Here is a 16,660-nt window from a genome sequence, read left to right as displayed (position 1 = left end):
TCCTCCGAGACTTAGTGTTTCTCTCGCTGCTCCTCACAAATGAGTTCCCAAGCCATTTCCATTAAGAGACTCCACGAAATGCATAAGCAGCCATAGGGCAGGGTTTTGTCAGACAAACCTCTGAAGGTGTAATCCATAGTGTTAGAAGCCGAGTGGCCGACCTTTGGTTTGAACTATCTGATGTTTATCTTCTTCCTCGCCTATACGTTCATATAAAAAAAAAAAGTTTAAAACAATTGTTGACCTCCGCTGGAGCTGTTGAGTCAGACGTGCTCGCGCGGCTGCTGGCAGGCGGCGTGTCCAGTTTGGTGATAAATGACCGGAGGAGAAATGAGTGACATGTCTCAAATGTTTACATGCGGCCCCTATTCTTCTGCTCAGGATCTGAGAGGCTGTTTGGCAGCGCAGCATCCCCCCCCCCCATCTCCCATATGCCTTCTCAGAGGTTGTGTTACGGTGTCCATACATCACCCTGACATGGGCGCACTCATCGTAACGGCCCGGCTAGCCCCTGTCTGTCTCTGGATGATGACATATTTGTCATTCCACTCAGTGAGGTGTGTGAGCATCTTATCACCCATCACCGTCAGAAAACCCACCGGCTCAAGCCGTACGCATCCTCTGCCCGACCTAATTCAAAAGATATGAGTTGATCAAACCGCTTTATGTCTTATAGTGCTTTCCGGGTGAGCTCATTAAGTGGCAAGACCCCAACATTTAGGCTCCGACATTGATACTGCCTGGGAGTCCCCTCCGACACAACTTCCCCTGCTCCTCCTGGGGGTAATGGAGGGAGGAAGAATGTGGAGGGAGGAAGTAAGTTTCCTCCAGGCAGATTGCTGGATGGAGCGGCTGAGAGACGGACAGATGACAATGGCAGGGAGGCCGGGGCCTGAGTGTCGCCTCGGGGAGACCTCGGCCTCGCTGCGTGTTGGCTCCGGCCGCTACGCTAAGTGCACCGAGCTGAGGCCTTCACGGCGGATTTGGCAAGGTGATCCCTTCACCCACCCCCCATCCATCTCCTGCCAGCCGCTCCCCTCCTCCCTCCTTCCCGCCTCACCCCCGCTCTCTTCTTCCTCCCCTCATTGACACCCAACCGGCAGGTGATGAGTTGACACAGAGGGTGAAGACGGGTGTGGAAGTGTTATCTCCATTATTGCTTTTGTATCCTTTTTTTTTCGTGGTCATCTAATTATGTATGCTTTTTTTGTTGCAACAACACAATTGAAAATCTGATTTAGATTCGTTTTGTCTATGTCTGTTTTTTTTCCTTCATTCTTTCTGTGCAATGTGTGTGTGGGTGTGTGTGTTTGATTGTGTTTGTGCGTTTGTACTGCTTTTGATATTAAGCAAATATCAACAAAATAAAGACTTGTTTCTTTTTAAATAGATACATCTCTATCTATCTTTTTTTTCATTAATTGTGACTAAGATTCATACTAAGTGGAATATTTTTCCAGTTGAAAAATCAGCTTGTCAGTGCTCCCTGGTGGACAAACTATGGAGAAATAGTTTCTAAATGGCCTCAAACCTAATTGGCCACCTCTGCTGCAATGTCTTGTTACTCATCAGGCGACAAATACTTCCCGATATATCTGCAATAAGCTAATATTGATCTTTACAAAGATAAGTTTGGTTTACTGCTGTCATCGGGATAAACTGTTTCATGCCTTATTAAACTTTACTGTGACACTGTTGCCATCTTCACCAATCTCAACAATCGCTATAGTGAGTATAATGCTACCATAATACACAGAAATACTGGCCCAAACTACAAAAATAAGAGCTAATTTTTAGGAAATCAAACTTTTCCCTTAATTGAAGGAGGCCAGGTTTGTGGTGAGCGAGGGGTCAGCTGGTTATACAGGCTGACAAATTGTTTCATCCACATGCAAACAGGCCTGAGGCGCTTGTCATCCCTCCAGCTGTCAGACACCGTGTCTCCACCTCTGTGGTAAATAACACTGAACATTGCCTCCCGTAGAGAGGCTGCATTGTTTCTTACGCGAGGTTTACAAAGCCGATATCAAATTCTGCTGGATTCAAAGAACCTCTGTTTTATCAGGAAGACAGACGGGCGATTGCAGCTTTTAAGACTGAACGTCACCGGCTGACATGCCTTGGCTCAGAGGAGAGGTGGAAAACGTGATGATGAAAGACGTGGAGGTGTACAAGTATTGGATTGCCACAACATTCCTTTAAGTAAACTTTGGGTATTGAGATGCTGTGGTAATTTGTAGTGTCTTGTGTCATGGTTCCCGTCTCTTTCTTTCTTATTTCCCACTGCTCAAGGTGTTGATGTTGAAGGCCAAGCACTTGACAGATGAAGTTATACTCTTTATGTCAACAGCCCCAAGGTTTTTTTCTGCGGTCAGCGCCATAAATTTGAAGGCGGGTGTGACAATGATTGACGGCCCTATGACAGAGCTTTGCAAATCCCCTAATCCGTTCATGGAGCTCAATAGGGGGGCACTTGATGCACTTTATCCTAGCACCTCTCCCCATCTGGCTTCTGTAAAAGACACTGAGCGCCGTCAGGCGCTTGACGGGAGCTGATGACATGCGAGCTTTTGTGAGACACAACTTCTCATCACGGATATTCTCAGTATTAATGAAGCATGTAGCTAGAAGGAGGCACTTGATACACACACGTTTTCCTAATACGCCTCCATTCTTTGCCAAGACAAGGGCAAACAAGGGTAAGGAAATACTGTACAAGCCAGACTAGAATTTATATGTGCTGTCCATGGGGTGCAGATTGCTGGAATCTCTGTAGTTTTATGGCCATATGGATCGGAGAACTGCTCGCGGCCTGTGACTGAGTGTCTTGGTTACAGTCTGTGATCTATGGATGTGTGTCCCGCTCCAGTGACAGCCTGAGCGCCTCCTTCTCACAGAAGCCTTTAATCGCACGGAGACGCAGATGAACCTGAACACCTAAGAGAGATACACTCACATAAAGAATAAGATAATAAAGTCATAGTTTTACTGAAGCTGAGGGTGATTTGATGTTGTTGTGGTCGAGACAACAGAAATTCAGCCCTGAATTGTAACAAAAAAGTACATTCAGATTAATTCCCGGTCATTTTGTTCCAGTAAATGCAATCTTTCCTGTCTAGTTTCAGACAGAGATTTGTTTGATTCAGTTGATTCAGTTATTGAACGCTGCCACCTGGTGCAAAGCTTGTGTCACTAACTCTGCTGGTGGCAAATTGATTTGAATGCAGGGCTGATGCAATTAGTGTTGCAAAGGATTTTGTGAATGTTTTCATGTGAAAAAAAGATAATACCCTCGTGTGCAGTGCTTTGTGTACTAGTTTTGTACTGAACTGAACGTGCAACTGACTGAGCGTCTCACTGAACTGAAGACAGTCAGACTCAATAATGACCGTCGAGGTCGTGTGACCGGTGATGCGCTCACGTCCTCTCAGACAGTGGACACAGCCGAGGACCATTAGTCTCAATACATTGAGATAAATCACTGTGTCACGCTGTTCTCGACAATCTTAAAGCCTCAAAGGAAAATATAACATCATGTCTTACTCTTTTTAAAATTATTTTAAGACACCTGAACCAATTACAGCGTGAATATCTAAAAAGACAGATTTATCTGCAGGAAGTAACAGAGCATCTTAATGAAAGTTTCTGTATGTGTACTCAAGGATAACCCTTCTGCATGCCACAATTGAAATTGCTCCTTTACAGGCATCCTGTCTGCAATGAGTCACAGACAGCTCTGCGTTTTGAAATCATATTGCTTCTTTACCGTTGTTAATGTTAACTGTTCATGTTAACTGTCCGGGTCAGGTGGCAGCGCTTCAGTTGACCCGCGTGCTGTGTCAGGAAGTTAACTGTGTGTCCCTTCGTGTTGCATCTATCACACCTGTCAATCAGAGGCACATCAATCAACAATGGTGTTAAGCGAAGGAGGGCAGAGAAAGTTATTGCTCCGCCCCTCTACATCCATCACTCTGCCTACAAAGCGTCATCTGACAGCGGAGGTTGTTTTTTTTTAACCACATGTACAGATTGTTCAGAACGATTCTGCACAGATTGATTAGTTCAGTTTGTCTCCATCATGTCCTGTGACTGTGAGACCGGGCTGGATTTCTTCTCTGTCTCTCTGTCCCAGCCAGGTAAAGTGGAGAATCGGCTTCAGGTGATTTGGAGAAGATCTTATCTTCTGTTAACAGTGGAATGACACCATAATGGAGCAGCAGGGGTGCAATTACCTTTTAGCCCTCCTCCTCCTCCTCAACCTCCTCCCTCTCCACCTTCACCTCAGCCTTCACTGACAAATTAAGATTAATGACAGAGATAAGTAAGGAACCTGCCTGCCTTCCAATATCGCTCAGGTTAAGTGGAAAAGCACGAGTACAGCGAGGTACACAGCTCATCACTCGCTGTTATTCTCTCATACCTGTTCCTTAAACTCTCTTTCCCTTGTTTCATTTTCATTGGACATATACACAATCACACCAGTACAATGAGCAGTGACATAGAGGGATGCCTTCTTCACTGAAATATGTATTTAATAAAATATGACGTATAAAGGAACGCATACAACATTTGAAGATACATCAATCAATCACCATTAGACTTAATTATCTTTCTTCTTTTTTCTAAACAACACTGAAATCTTTTACGTGTGGCTTTGGCCAATATTGTGTTTGCACTAGCTGGTCTCCTGGTCACTTGGTCAACTTGTCTCCTGGTCTCCTAGTCACCTAGTCACCTGGTCTCCTGGTCTCCTAGTCACTTGGTGGTCTCCTGGTGGTGGCGAGGACGAAAGGGGAATACGAGTCGCTTTCTTTAGGTTTAATCCAATAAAATAAATAACTTGATCCTGTGCAGCTTCTCTTAGTAGTCGTTTCTCTAACACACAAAAGTCAGCACTGTATTAATTTTCTTTTTTTTTTGTTGATGTTTTAAACAAAGATTCTGACCATATTTAAGTGTGTAAAATGCGCAAAACACCCAAAGAAGTCACTAAAAACAGTGTTGAGAAGAAATATGTCTTATATTGAATATATCCAACCCATAGCAAAGTAGCAAATATACAGTACAGAGGAGTAAGTGTGTAGTGTATTAAATGTGTAATGTACTAAATCAGGACCATAAATGTTCAATACCTAAAAGGCAACAGGGAGACACACACTTATCTCACTGGCACTGTGGAGGGAGAAGGTCACTCAGTAGTGATAAGGACATCAAATGAAACGGCTTTGGGGCTTGATTGAGGTTGATAGGACCCCAATATATATTCTGAGGAATGTTACTATTGTCTTGGCGCCTGTGTACTCTGCCTATGCATTTGATTTATAAGACTTTATCTATGTATTTGCAGGTGAGGAGCCTTTCAAGGTGGTTGTGAAAGTGTTAGTGCAAGTGTTGAAGACCCCTCCCTCATCCAGATCCCCAAACACACACATATACGCTTACACCTATACCTCTTAACTCCAAAGGTTGAAGACCAGAAGAGCAGACCCCTTCCCCCATGTGGCCCACCAGAGTGGACCCTACATGGCTGAATGTGTGCCCCCTCCCCTGCCCTGCAGCTGGAGGTGTCTGTTTCACAGGCCTCTGTAATGCGGGACAGAGGAGGATAAGGTTTCACAGGTACAAAAGTTCCCGCTTTAATCCCATCACACAGAGTGCATGGTCAGGGCTCAGGGCTTCTGCATAATCCCGGGTTTACCCATTCTGGTGAGCCAAGAGACAGAGAGTATATGCAGAGAGGAAGAGATTACTGCCCATCTCTTATTTTATTCCATCAATGTTTGCACAGCAAACGGTGAGAGGGCTCTCTCAATAGCAATTCAGCTATTCCACACCTCAGTGCACACGGGTGAAGATCAGTAATAGATATAGTTAAATATCTGCTCCAGCAGCTGTTGAACAGGTTGACGTTCATAATCGAGGACAGACATCAATTTAAAATGCCTTCATTCATGTCTATGAGGAGCCTTTTATATCTTATCAAGAGGGATGGATAAATATACAGACTGCATATATGTGACCACTGTCAATTATTGACGTTAAGTAAAGTCAAGTCTTAGTATTTTGTTCTGGCATGTCCTTTAGTTTAGCAGTAGTCTGTCAGATTGGGTCAATGATGACTTTCAAAGGGTGAACAATAAAACAAGAGGGTCTCTAACGGCTGACAGTTCTGTGTTGTGTTGTGTTGTGAAGAGCTTATCAATCTCACAGCAGGCAGTTTTGCAGTGAAGCGGGCTTTGACGTGGCCTCCTCTGGAGAACACAACCTGCCCCGGCTTCACACTGAGTCACAGTCACAGCTGAAAGGTTGCATCAGGCTGCATCATGAATATTCTGGCAGGAGTAGTTTGATGATAGGTGGGAAAATAAATGTACATTTCTTTATATTGATCACTGTAACTCAATGCCTTTAGTAGCCTAAAAAAAACAGATGTTAGAATAACGAATAAAACTAACAGATGGTTATGCTAACCAGACAAAAAAATACATTTGCACCTCAGAAGGCATGGTGGATTTTCTACTCAGCCTGAATTGCTTTTGATTTATTGTAAAAAGCATGCATCCTCAGAAACGTAATACATATTCACACTGAGGACCACAAAGGAGATTGCTGCATCCTTCCACACGTCCCTTGAAGTGTGAGACTTAAAGGAAGAGTAGTTCTTTTGAAGGCAGGTAGAAGGCGTTGCGGGGCTGAGAGGTGCTGGAAAGGGCATGTCCAAACAGACTTTAGGTCCTGAGTGATGGGACTCGGGAAACGGTAAGAGGACACCTCGGCCCTGCTCGCATGTCAACACAGTCATGTGAATCACAGCTGTGAGAGCGTCTGAAGATCCAGGAGACAATGGCTGCAGCCTCTCAGCGAGATCGGTCTCAGTTTCGATTCAGCAAGCTTTGTCAGCATCGCTTGTTTTTCTGTAGTTTAGTATTTAAAATATTTTGAAATTATTATCTGTAATAATAATGTATTTCTCATCAAGGCTTTAGCAAGTTAATCCCAAAAGGAAGTGGAGAGTGGGTTCATTTACAATGCAGTGCATCACTGTGTTTAAAGGGCTCAAGTCAAGCATAGCTTCTAAGATGAGCCATGCATTTATGAAGGTACGAAAAGTAATCAATTCACTCCATTGATTCAGAGGAAACTAGACCCTGTAGCATGCAGGCTACTTCTGCAGTTGCCAGGGGATACAATGTGGGAAGATTGTGAATCAACTATTTGTTTGACTTAAAAAAATAATTCACATATGAAGTCAGCTCAGCTGCAGTAACACTTGAACACTGTGTTGTGATTGAGAGCGAATGGAAACTAGTGTTTCCTCAACAGCTAGCAAAAGGTAATGTATACATGGTTGAAATTGTTAGCTAGCTAAAAAGGTAAAAAGATGAAATAATTAGCCAAACAATATTGCATAATATGTTTAAATAGTTCTTAAAGTCAATGGTTACAGTCGACCAAAAAGTAATCGCTCATGTCGTTGCTAATTTCAGTCAAAATAGTTAAAGCTAAGTAGCTAATGGACAAATAGTTTAAAAGGTAGCAAGAATAATGAATAAACAGTCAAAAGCATTGGCTAAAGGTAACTGTAAAGCAGTTTAAGTAGCTTAGGGTTAATATTCAGGTATTTTAAAACATGTATTTATTATGATTAGCCTAAACATACTGCTAAAAGTAATGGCTAACCAGTTGAATAGTTAAAAGTAATGGTGATAGGCCTAATACAGATATAAACACTTACAATTCAATTTTATAATAACAGTATTGTCATTATATTTATATTTAATAGTGTGAAAATAATTCAATTTGACACATTTCCAAGAGATGAAGAGATGCTTGAGTTCATCTGACAGCAGAGTGAGGATCAAACGCGTTTGGAGCCACTCGTTTGTCCCAAGTCTGGAAATTTCCAGTCATGGAAATGACTGAGAATCCAAGTATGTGAGTCGTGTGAAGTGCTCCCTGTTTTACTTTGCATTCTGTCCTTCTTTAGTTAGACCCTTTGACGGAAATGATTCGTGATTAATAATAAAAAATCTGCCAAATCCTTTTCTCTTCCAGTTTCAGGGAGAGCGGGTTGACTTTTTGGTCTTTTTACATGTATGTTCCCTTAGAGATAGAGGGCAGCAGAGATCAATGAATCCTCATGAGCCTCTTCACACGACACTCCTCAACCGTTCTGACCCTTATTTGAATTTAACCTTAAATTTTTCCCAAACAATTTGACTCATTCAAACAAATATGTTGCACTTATTCCATCCAAACCTGAAACATTAATTGACAAAAGATAAAATAAAAATTGGCTACAATATTTCTGAAAAAAAATCTTCCTTTAATCAGAATACAATAGTGGGTTTACTCAGTAAGTTATTCAGTTAAAAGGAATTTGACTTGGTGTTTTGTGCATATATACAATAATACAAATAAAAAAAGGGTACAACCTCATCTTAATTGTTTATTTACATTCCCTTTTTTTTCAAACTGTTGATTTATGTCTGTAATTCTCCATTACAATAAGTTATTCCAGAAAGTTATGATGAGCAATTTATCAATGTCACTGAAAACCTGCTCTGTTGCAGGCCACTAATACATCATTATCTCCTTGGGTGCGTCCTCTGTAGGCCTCTGCTGTTGCTGCCTATGTGTGTAGGCTGCGTGGTCGTAAAAGTAGATCAACCCAATGGCGATGAGCGAGAGCCCCGTGTAGACGAGGACCAGGTAGTATCCTAGATCCATCTCCGAAGACTTGTTCCTCAGGTCTGCTAGAATAGGTTCGGCGTAGCTCTGTACCAAATCCTCCGCCATGCTGGTCAGGGTGACGTTCACCACAAATAATATGAGGGCCAAAACGGACAAACATGCTGCGGGAGAAAGAGGGAACTTAAATATCTTTATCAGAGCAATGCAAAAGATGTGCTGATTTGTTTCTGGCAATTCTGCTTCTATCACTCGCAGATGCTCAGTGCTCTAACGTTTATCTCACTTACCGCTGAGCGAGCTGCAGACGTAGACGCCAATGGGCCCCATGTAGGTCTCGTAAGGGTTGCTGACACTGTTGTAGAGGGAGATAAGGATGCTGCAGGCGGAAAACAGCAGACACAGGACCAACAGGCACACAACCAAAATGTGCAGCACGGCAGCGGCACCGCTTGCTTGTATTAACTTAGGAATCACTACACACACACACACACACACACACACGCACACACACACACAGACACACACACACAATAAAAACATGATGGTTATATGAGCGTTTACATGAATCATTCTGGTGAAACCGTGTGATCAGGCCTATGCTTTACAAACAATAATGTCTGAAGATGTTATCCAATTGTGACAATAATGTAAATTATATAAATGGCATACTACATTTTTGTATCGTCAGAGTAATATGTCTCGTTCCCTTATTTACCAACACTTGATAGAAAATTATACCTACACAAAAACGATGATTAACAAGAGTAACAAGATATAGATAAAGACAATAACTGAAATGTTGATTATCAAATTAATAAATCATACACCACCAATTTGGTTAGTCTGTCTTTAAAATGAACAGGGATTACAATTTAAGTGTAAATACAATAAATACAACAAAAAAATCACATATACATACACACACACAAATATATATATATATATATATATATATATATATATATATATATATATATATATATATATATATATATATATATATATATATATATATATATACACACACAATTATACATACAATATATGTATATGTATACAATATACATATATTGTATACATACACATATCTTGTATATGTATACAATATATGTATACATATAATATACATACAATTACAACGGCATGCTGCCGTTGTAATTGTCTCAATTCAATTATTCAATTTTTCCGTAATGTTGTTTGAAGGCAGGAATCTTAGCGTTAGGAAAAGCTGGGGGAAATGAAACCTATCAGCATGGCTAAAGATTCTCTAGGTACATAAGTGAAAAAAATAGTTACCATCAAATCCGTCCTGACTTCCAAACAAGGGGCAAAAGACTCTGTTCATGTGCCCATCAAAAAGTGTAAAAGTGATGATAGCAGATCCATTGGAGAAGCTCGTTCCATTTCTTGTGCACTCCATGGTCGTCTCAGCCCATTTTCTTGACATGCTGAACCCCAACACCCAAACAGAATTGGTAGTAACCAGCGCACTGGACAGGAAAAGCAGAATTTTCTGAAGGGATGGCATTATCGCTATATTCCAGTTGTGCCAGTTAAATCTAAATCCCGGCGTCTCTTCTCTAAAGCTCAGATGAAGCTTCAGAAGCAGATTAGGACCCTCTGATCCTCTGAAGATTCGGTGTATGAGTTACCTTTCTGGGTGGAGCGGACTGCTGGTCATAAACTCTCTAGATTATGGTAGTGACCTTTGGTTTGAAAGGAAAACACAGAGCTGGTTGTCATGGTTGGACACAAGTTTCCTCAACAGGTGAAGCATGATAACTGATCTCAGACTGTGAAGGAAAATCTCATCTGTTTCCTGAATGTATTGTGAAGGTTGTGAAATAATTTCTGAATGGACAGTGCTCACAGAGGACAATTCAAACTGAACACAGCAGCGTTGGGACACGTAAAAGACACTTTTCAAGAAGACACTTTAGCTGTTGAGCACACAATCCTGTGGCGCACAGAGAACCACGTTCACAGTCCTCCATTCAAAGTCCTGTTCTTGAAATTATAGGGTCATAAAACACACTGTAGATTAATTATTTACTGGAAGAGGAATGATGATCTGATCACATGTGTCATCAATGACGCACTAAAGCCATGATGATAGGAGACCTGTGGATATGTGTGGCTCATTGATTCAATAATAAATAAAGATATTTTAAAAACAGAGAAAACTGACATATAGCCCATAGGTCCGTTTTCTCTGTTTTTATAATCTATAATCGGGTCATTTTACACTGTAAGTAACCTGGTTAGTATACCGCTGATTCATGGCACGAAATTTAAGAAGAGATACTCTTTTTCCAGCATTAGTGGAGCTATAAAGCTTAAGGACTTCCTGGTTCATAGTCATCAGAGAGAACTTCTTACACCTGGGTGTAATTGTCAATTGGTTGAAATAACATCTTCCTCAAAGTCCTACAGAAAATGTTTTAAATATATATTAATCATGTGTTTACCTACATGCATTAATATGTAATGAAGAAGCCGTGTTACGCAACAATTAGCTATACGTTAACATTATAATGAACTCGGCAACTTATTCAAATCCTTAATATCGGTGTGTGTTTTCTGACCAACAATAACCCAAAGTTGTGTTAAACAGGTCTGAAGACACGAGGACACGGTGGACAATCCCCACGAGGAAGCACACACGTTGTAATAAAACAAGCGGCCAGACCGCGGCTCCCTTTCCTCGCCAGACCGGGAGAGGAGGACCGTGTGCTCGCTGACAGCCAGTTGTGTTTTGTTGGAGTAAACACAAACTCCTCCTTCCCGGTGACAGGCGGCAACACCAAAGCGTCGCCTCGCCTTTTCCAACCCGGTTTTGCACTCAGGACTTACTGTCGGTGTCTTCAAGGTGAGTGGCACGTTTACTTTCTGTCGCCCAAGACGTCTTCTGGCGTCTCATTCGGCGGCACCTTGTTTCTCTTCTTCTTCTTCTTCTTTTTTTTTCCCCCTGTCGTTTTTCAGTCACACAAAACGCCGTGTTACCTGTCCGTTACGCGCAGCAGCAGCAGCAGCAGCAGCAGCGGCGGAGGCGGCGGCAGCGCACGGTTTGATTTTGCACACGAGCCGTCCATTTCAGGTGCGCGTGCAGCTTTACGGTGTGGCCGTGAACGCATTCCTACAAACCGGCGGTGTGCATCGTGTGATTAAATACTGGGAGCGCTCGGTTTGACACCCTGCAGCGACTTCAGTCAAACCAATGTGTCAATGTGGGTCAATGGCACACGCGTTTGGAGTTTCTGTCCTCAACTCGTGGTGTTTTTTGTTTTTTTCCCCTCTTGTGTATGTTCTTGTGTACTGTCTCTTTGCGTTCTTCGCTGTGAAGTAAACCTCACTGTGAAGAATGTGTATATAACTCCTGTTTTCCTGGTCGGTGGGTCTGTGTGGGCTGCAGTTGAGCCAGTTTCAACATGTCGGTGATCAGAGGCTATTGGTACTTCATCATAGATGGATCTGCTAAGACTTGTTACTGGAGGAGGACTCTTCAAGGATTTGCAGTTATGTCCTGAGATGTTGACTTTGGATGCAAAATGAGGAGTTGGCTGCACAGAGTTTGATTTTGAAGTGATTCGTGACCCAATATTCATTGGACGGCTATGGTATTAATCTCTGCAGGGAAGGTCTCTCCCATGGGGAGGTCAGAGGTCACGGTCAGCAACAGATCAGCATCCCTGGAGCAGATTGTAATAGCATGCCGGTTAAAGAGAAGGGGAGATGAACCGAGTCTGACATTTGTCTTATCAGACCATGGAAATGAAAAGTTAAATGAACCAAGACACCATCAACATTGAGCTTCACTGACCACTAATAAGAGAATGTTGACCGCCTATATTCCTGATAAGACGTTTATCATGATGAAACATAAAACTAACTACTAATAATTTTGCATACTTTTGTCATGTCCTTCGGATGTGGGGCTCATGTATGGACAGATTGTGTGCGTTACAAGCTGTGCTGTAACTGTATTTTGGGGCCATAACATGACAGCACGGCTAGACATTAAGCTGAGTTCATCAACGTTAGAGAGACGCTGCTGAATTTCTTCTAGTACATTTTGTAGTCTATCTGACCGGTACGGGTACTGCAGACTGAGCAAGGCTGCCTGTGGGATCAACAGAAGAGAAAAAGATGGGAAATTTGAACGTGGGAAGTTTAACTTCATGTCTCTCTCAAACAAGGGTTGCGAGGTCAGCCCCTCACCCTCCATCTGGTACCACTCAATAAAATGCGTCACAGGTTTTTGTGACTTCCTTTTTTTTTTTGCTTAACAATGATCAATTCTGCTGCTTTCCATTCACACGGCAACATGCTCAGAGTCACCTGACTTCTCGAAGAATCAAAAACTCCAGTTAAACATGTCGAACATGCCCGAATGAGCTCAGGCCGACCTCTTGAAACACTCAAAGCTCTGTTTCAATGGAACCAACCACCAGACGTTAGCTGACAATCAGCTGTATTTTCTTTTCAGCTACTGTTTTGATGAACACTACAAGAAAAAATACCAAGGGACCCTTAAAGAACGTTTACGTCGTCATGTTTGAAAAGGTCTATTTTTACTCAGAGATGTATTGTAACACACCTGGCTGCTTTAAACTAGTCATTTAGTTTCATATTCATGTCATTCACCTTCATTTTCACGGATTTGTCGCATACATAAACAGTGTGTCTGCCTGTGATATTTCAGTGTGCATCTATTGAGTTTCACGGTATAGGCCCTGAGAAGAATGGTAATTGTTGTGGCAGAAGCTAATGAGGATGCGTTGAAATAAACAAATAGTCATGCCGAGACAAATGAGAGTGTGCAAGGACGCAGGAAGGAATAACATTAAAGTGCTGAGTGCTGTCGGCAGATTGATTCGGCTTTCATCTCTTTACAATTCATTTGGATTCCAGTGAAATCCTAGTCTCTTTGTGGGGTCTCGGGAGTGAGAATATCAAATGCGTATCATGTGCAGTGATGCGTCTCATTGGGACGAGGTAGGTTTTCTATACTGTGTCTAAGTCTCTAAATTAAATGGTGCCAAAACTCAACAGGATTGTAATTGCTATAGCTATTTTCAACCTGCATTTAATTGCTGTTTAACACACTGCCAAGATGTTCTCGAGTTTTTTTCCCCAGCTATATATATACAGATGTAAGAAGGCCTGTTGTAACGCTTGCAAAGTGCATGTTATTTAAACGTGGGTGCACTGTGCGAAAAACCAACAGATGTGATGATTAATGAAATCCACATCGAAGTGGAGAGGAGCGCACACACCTGGAGTTTCTAACAGCTTGCTTGGTATAAACCTCAAATTGCCAGCCCCGAGTAAATGCCGCCGCTCGCCCACCCTCCATCTATCCGCCACCTCTCTCTAAGTCGTGGAAACACTCCGATTCTAACTTTGAGCTGCGAGACGACACGCTGCGCCGTGCGCTCTCTGAGGCTGCAACCACGTGAACTACACTCTACTCGAAGGTGCACTTTTTTCCCTCTCAAATAGGCGTGGAAGGAACTAATTGGTATGAAGTCCCGACAGTATGCGATGAGCCTGATCTGACCGAGAACTTGTCAGACATTTGCAGGCATTAATCGGTTTCAGCCAGCCTCGCAAGAGGAGCTCATGATTTATGCATTAGGAGCAGTCCTACGATTGTACTTTTGATACAAACAGCATCTGTATCCAACCTGTTATTTTTCCGCCCGTATTAGTAGAAGCTTGTGAAAGCACATTAAGCTGCGGCATGTTGCAATATTAGGCTTGTTAGTGCTTGCGGCGACTGCTACAGAATGCAAACCCTGCAGTCATACTTTGGATTTGGCATCATGCTTAAATTATTTAGTAATAATAAACATATCCGAGCAGAGTGGGGAGAGTTTAACCCACACTGAACCAGGCAAAGTAACGATTATTGGGAAAGGTTGTTCGGGGCGGTTGAAAAGTTTGCATCGGATGTGGCGATGTAGTTTACCAGAAACGATGAAATATGATCGTAAACGGTTCCAGAATGACAACAGTGACAAGCAAAAGCAGGGACATTAGAAACAGAGCATGTGAGCGGTGTATTGCTTCCTGTTTAGAGGATGGGATCCGGAAAGCCCCGCAGCCTCACGGAGAGCTGGGACCTCACTGACGCTGAGAGGGTGTGTCTCCGTCAGAGGAGGCCCAACTAAACTCTTTGAACAGTCTATGGCTGTTCAAGCAGATACCTGCAGCCCACACTCATCTGATCTGTGGCCAGCACTGCTGTAGCTGCATGGCTGCCAGGGGAAGGCAAAGTGAGACACCGCTGTGGCTCGTGATTGATACATGTATAAACTCCAGCTGTGCATATTTGTGTTTGTTTGCTATCGGCTGCGTTTCAAACTCTGCCGAGCCACTGCAGCACTGAAACAGCTGCACTGAGATCAAGATTTCTCCCTTTTCTGAGGCTTCAGAACTCACCCACCATCTGCTCAAAGGAGGCATTGTGAGGGAGGCCGCGCACAAGAGACCCGAAAGAGAGATAATCTTTCGAGGAGATGCTGAATTAAACCCATCTGTTATCCCAACATAGTGCAATAACCCATAATGAACCGTTCTGTATTGACGAGGAGTCAACTGGAGCGCCAACAATTAGTAGATTCATTGATAAGTCGATGGAAAGAACTGTTTTCAAACAATTTTTATGATTGATGGAAGTCACTTTTCAAGCTAAAAGACTCCAACAAAATAAGACATTTGACTTTACCATTGGAAATGGAGTGTTCTCTGTTCTACTCATTGTTAGCCAATGTAGGGCATTTAAATCCGGGACATGGCGGGGAAAGGAAATGCGTGAGACCATGTTGTGGCCTCAGCGGGGCCCTGGACTGTGAGGTAGACTTCCGTCTCATTATAGGCCTGAAGAGGTCACGGTGTCCAGTATTTCTGAAAATGCAGAACCAGAGGGGAGTCGTCACCATTATTAAACACAACAGAAATATGTCTTAAACATCTCGGGACCCCTAAATTTCACCCTAGGACTCTTCAGGGGATCCTGAACCCCATGTTGAGAAGCACTAGGTCAAGCCCTTCTGGTTTGAATCAGAGAATAGGGCCCAGGAAAGTACTGCATGATGTCACTCCACCCCAGCTGCCCAGTAGTAATATGGGTGTATTCTCGCCTCCAGGCAACACATAGTTTCTCTATTGTGTTTCTGTCAGTTGCTACATGAGCAAATTACAAAGTACACCACAAAGATCGCTTTGGCAGATTTAGCTGGTGACCTTGCAGTTGTTTTAGGAGTCTCCAGAGGGGAAGAAATACTTTGAAAACCTGTGAGATATGTAGGTTTTTGTTTGCATTTGCTAGCTTGGAGAAAGGGCAAAAAAGAAAAAGGCAGCAGCCTGCCAAAAGTTATTTGTTGTAATCACACATTCAGTCTCATAATCCCATAACATCCGCTGCTGGGGGTGGGGGGAAGCACATTGACAGATGGGATTTTAACTTGATAACTCTTATTCACTTGAGCCCCGACTTTCTTCTTTTTCATTTTTTCTTCTAAAATATGGCAGCCTAATTTGGTGACCTGCTCAGGGAAAGCAGGGTGGAGCGCGTAAGAGATTAACTCCCTGCGTTGTGTGGCCTGATTTCAACTGAACTGAAAGCAAACATCTCCAGCTCTGGCTCAAAACATGTCAGTCCACTTTATTTTATCTGAATGAACCACTTGGAAAAACAAATATTACGTTTTCTGTGGGAAACAAAGGCCGTCCCACAGGCTGAGAACATACTTAATATAATATAATATATATTCAGCTATTGTGGATTTGCCTTGAAGGCGGTTTGTTTGATCTTGAACGTGAGACGCCGTCGTCTTATATGCACATAGGAAGCCACACCCACACATTCTTCAATAGCCTGATGTTTATCATAATGTCTCTGGGGTGAACAGATGATGCAAATTGTGTGAAACTGAGGCGGTCTGTTCATGTGTACATGTGT

General features: G+C 42.6%; 2 protein-coding genes across 3 annotated transcripts in view; one reads left to right on the top strand and one right to left on the bottom strand.

Annotated features, from left to right (window-relative positions):
• Window positions 1–8,401: 8,401 nt before the first annotated feature.
• LOC137789397 (clarin-3) lies at window positions 8,402–10,910 on the bottom strand. The gene is made up of 3 exons (XM_068582945.1): window positions 9,991–10,910; window positions 8,982–9,167; window positions 8,402–8,855 (listed from the first exon to the last, which is right to left on the bottom strand). The coding sequence occupies exons 1-3, from the start codon at window positions 10,220–10,222 to the stop codon at window positions 8,578–8,580; spliced, it is 696 nt and encodes a 231-aa protein (XP_068439046.1). The 5' UTR covers window positions 10,223–10,910; the 3' UTR covers window positions 8,402–8,577.
• Window positions 10,911–11,425: 515 nt separating this feature from the next.
• The window catches only part of ptprea (protein tyrosine phosphatase receptor type Ea), a 46,907-nt gene continuing 41,672 nt past the window's right edge, over window positions 11,426–16,660 (top strand). The window contains exon 1 of one of the 2 annotated variants that reach the window (XM_068582943.1): window positions 11,426–11,563. The gene's annotated coding sequence lies outside the window, so the exon portion shown is untranslated. The remainder of the gene's footprint in view (window positions 11,564–16,660) is intronic. The other variant, XM_068582942.1, reaches the window with a different exon arrangement.

Source organism: Clinocottus analis, unplaced genomic scaffold, assembly GCF_023055335.1.
Source record: "Clinocottus analis isolate CAN_PGR_092001 unplaced genomic scaffold, fCliAna1.0.p SCAF_19, whole genome shotgun sequence".
Classification (NCBI taxonomy): domain Eukaryota; kingdom Metazoa; phylum Chordata; class Actinopteri; order Perciformes; family Cottidae; genus Clinocottus; species Clinocottus analis.
The sequence above is the reverse complement of the archived record's forward strand: the minus strand, read 5'-3'. Positions and strand labels throughout refer to the sequence as shown.

Excerpts from the sequence above, each read along its gene's own strand:
- LOC137789397 (XM_068582945.1), bottom strand. The coding sequence starts at position 10,222 with ATGCCATCCCTTCAGAAAATTCTGCTTTTCCTGTCCAGTGCGCTGGTT. Across the intron at positions 9,168-9,990 it reads AAGTCAGGACGGATTTGATG|TGATTCCTAAGTTAATACAA; the intron begins GTAACTATTTTT and ends GTGTGTGTGTAG. Across the intron at positions 8,856-8,981 it reads CGTCTGCAGCTCGCTCAGCG|CATGTTTGTCCGTTTTGGCC; the intron begins GTAAGTGAGATA and ends TTTCTCCCGCAG.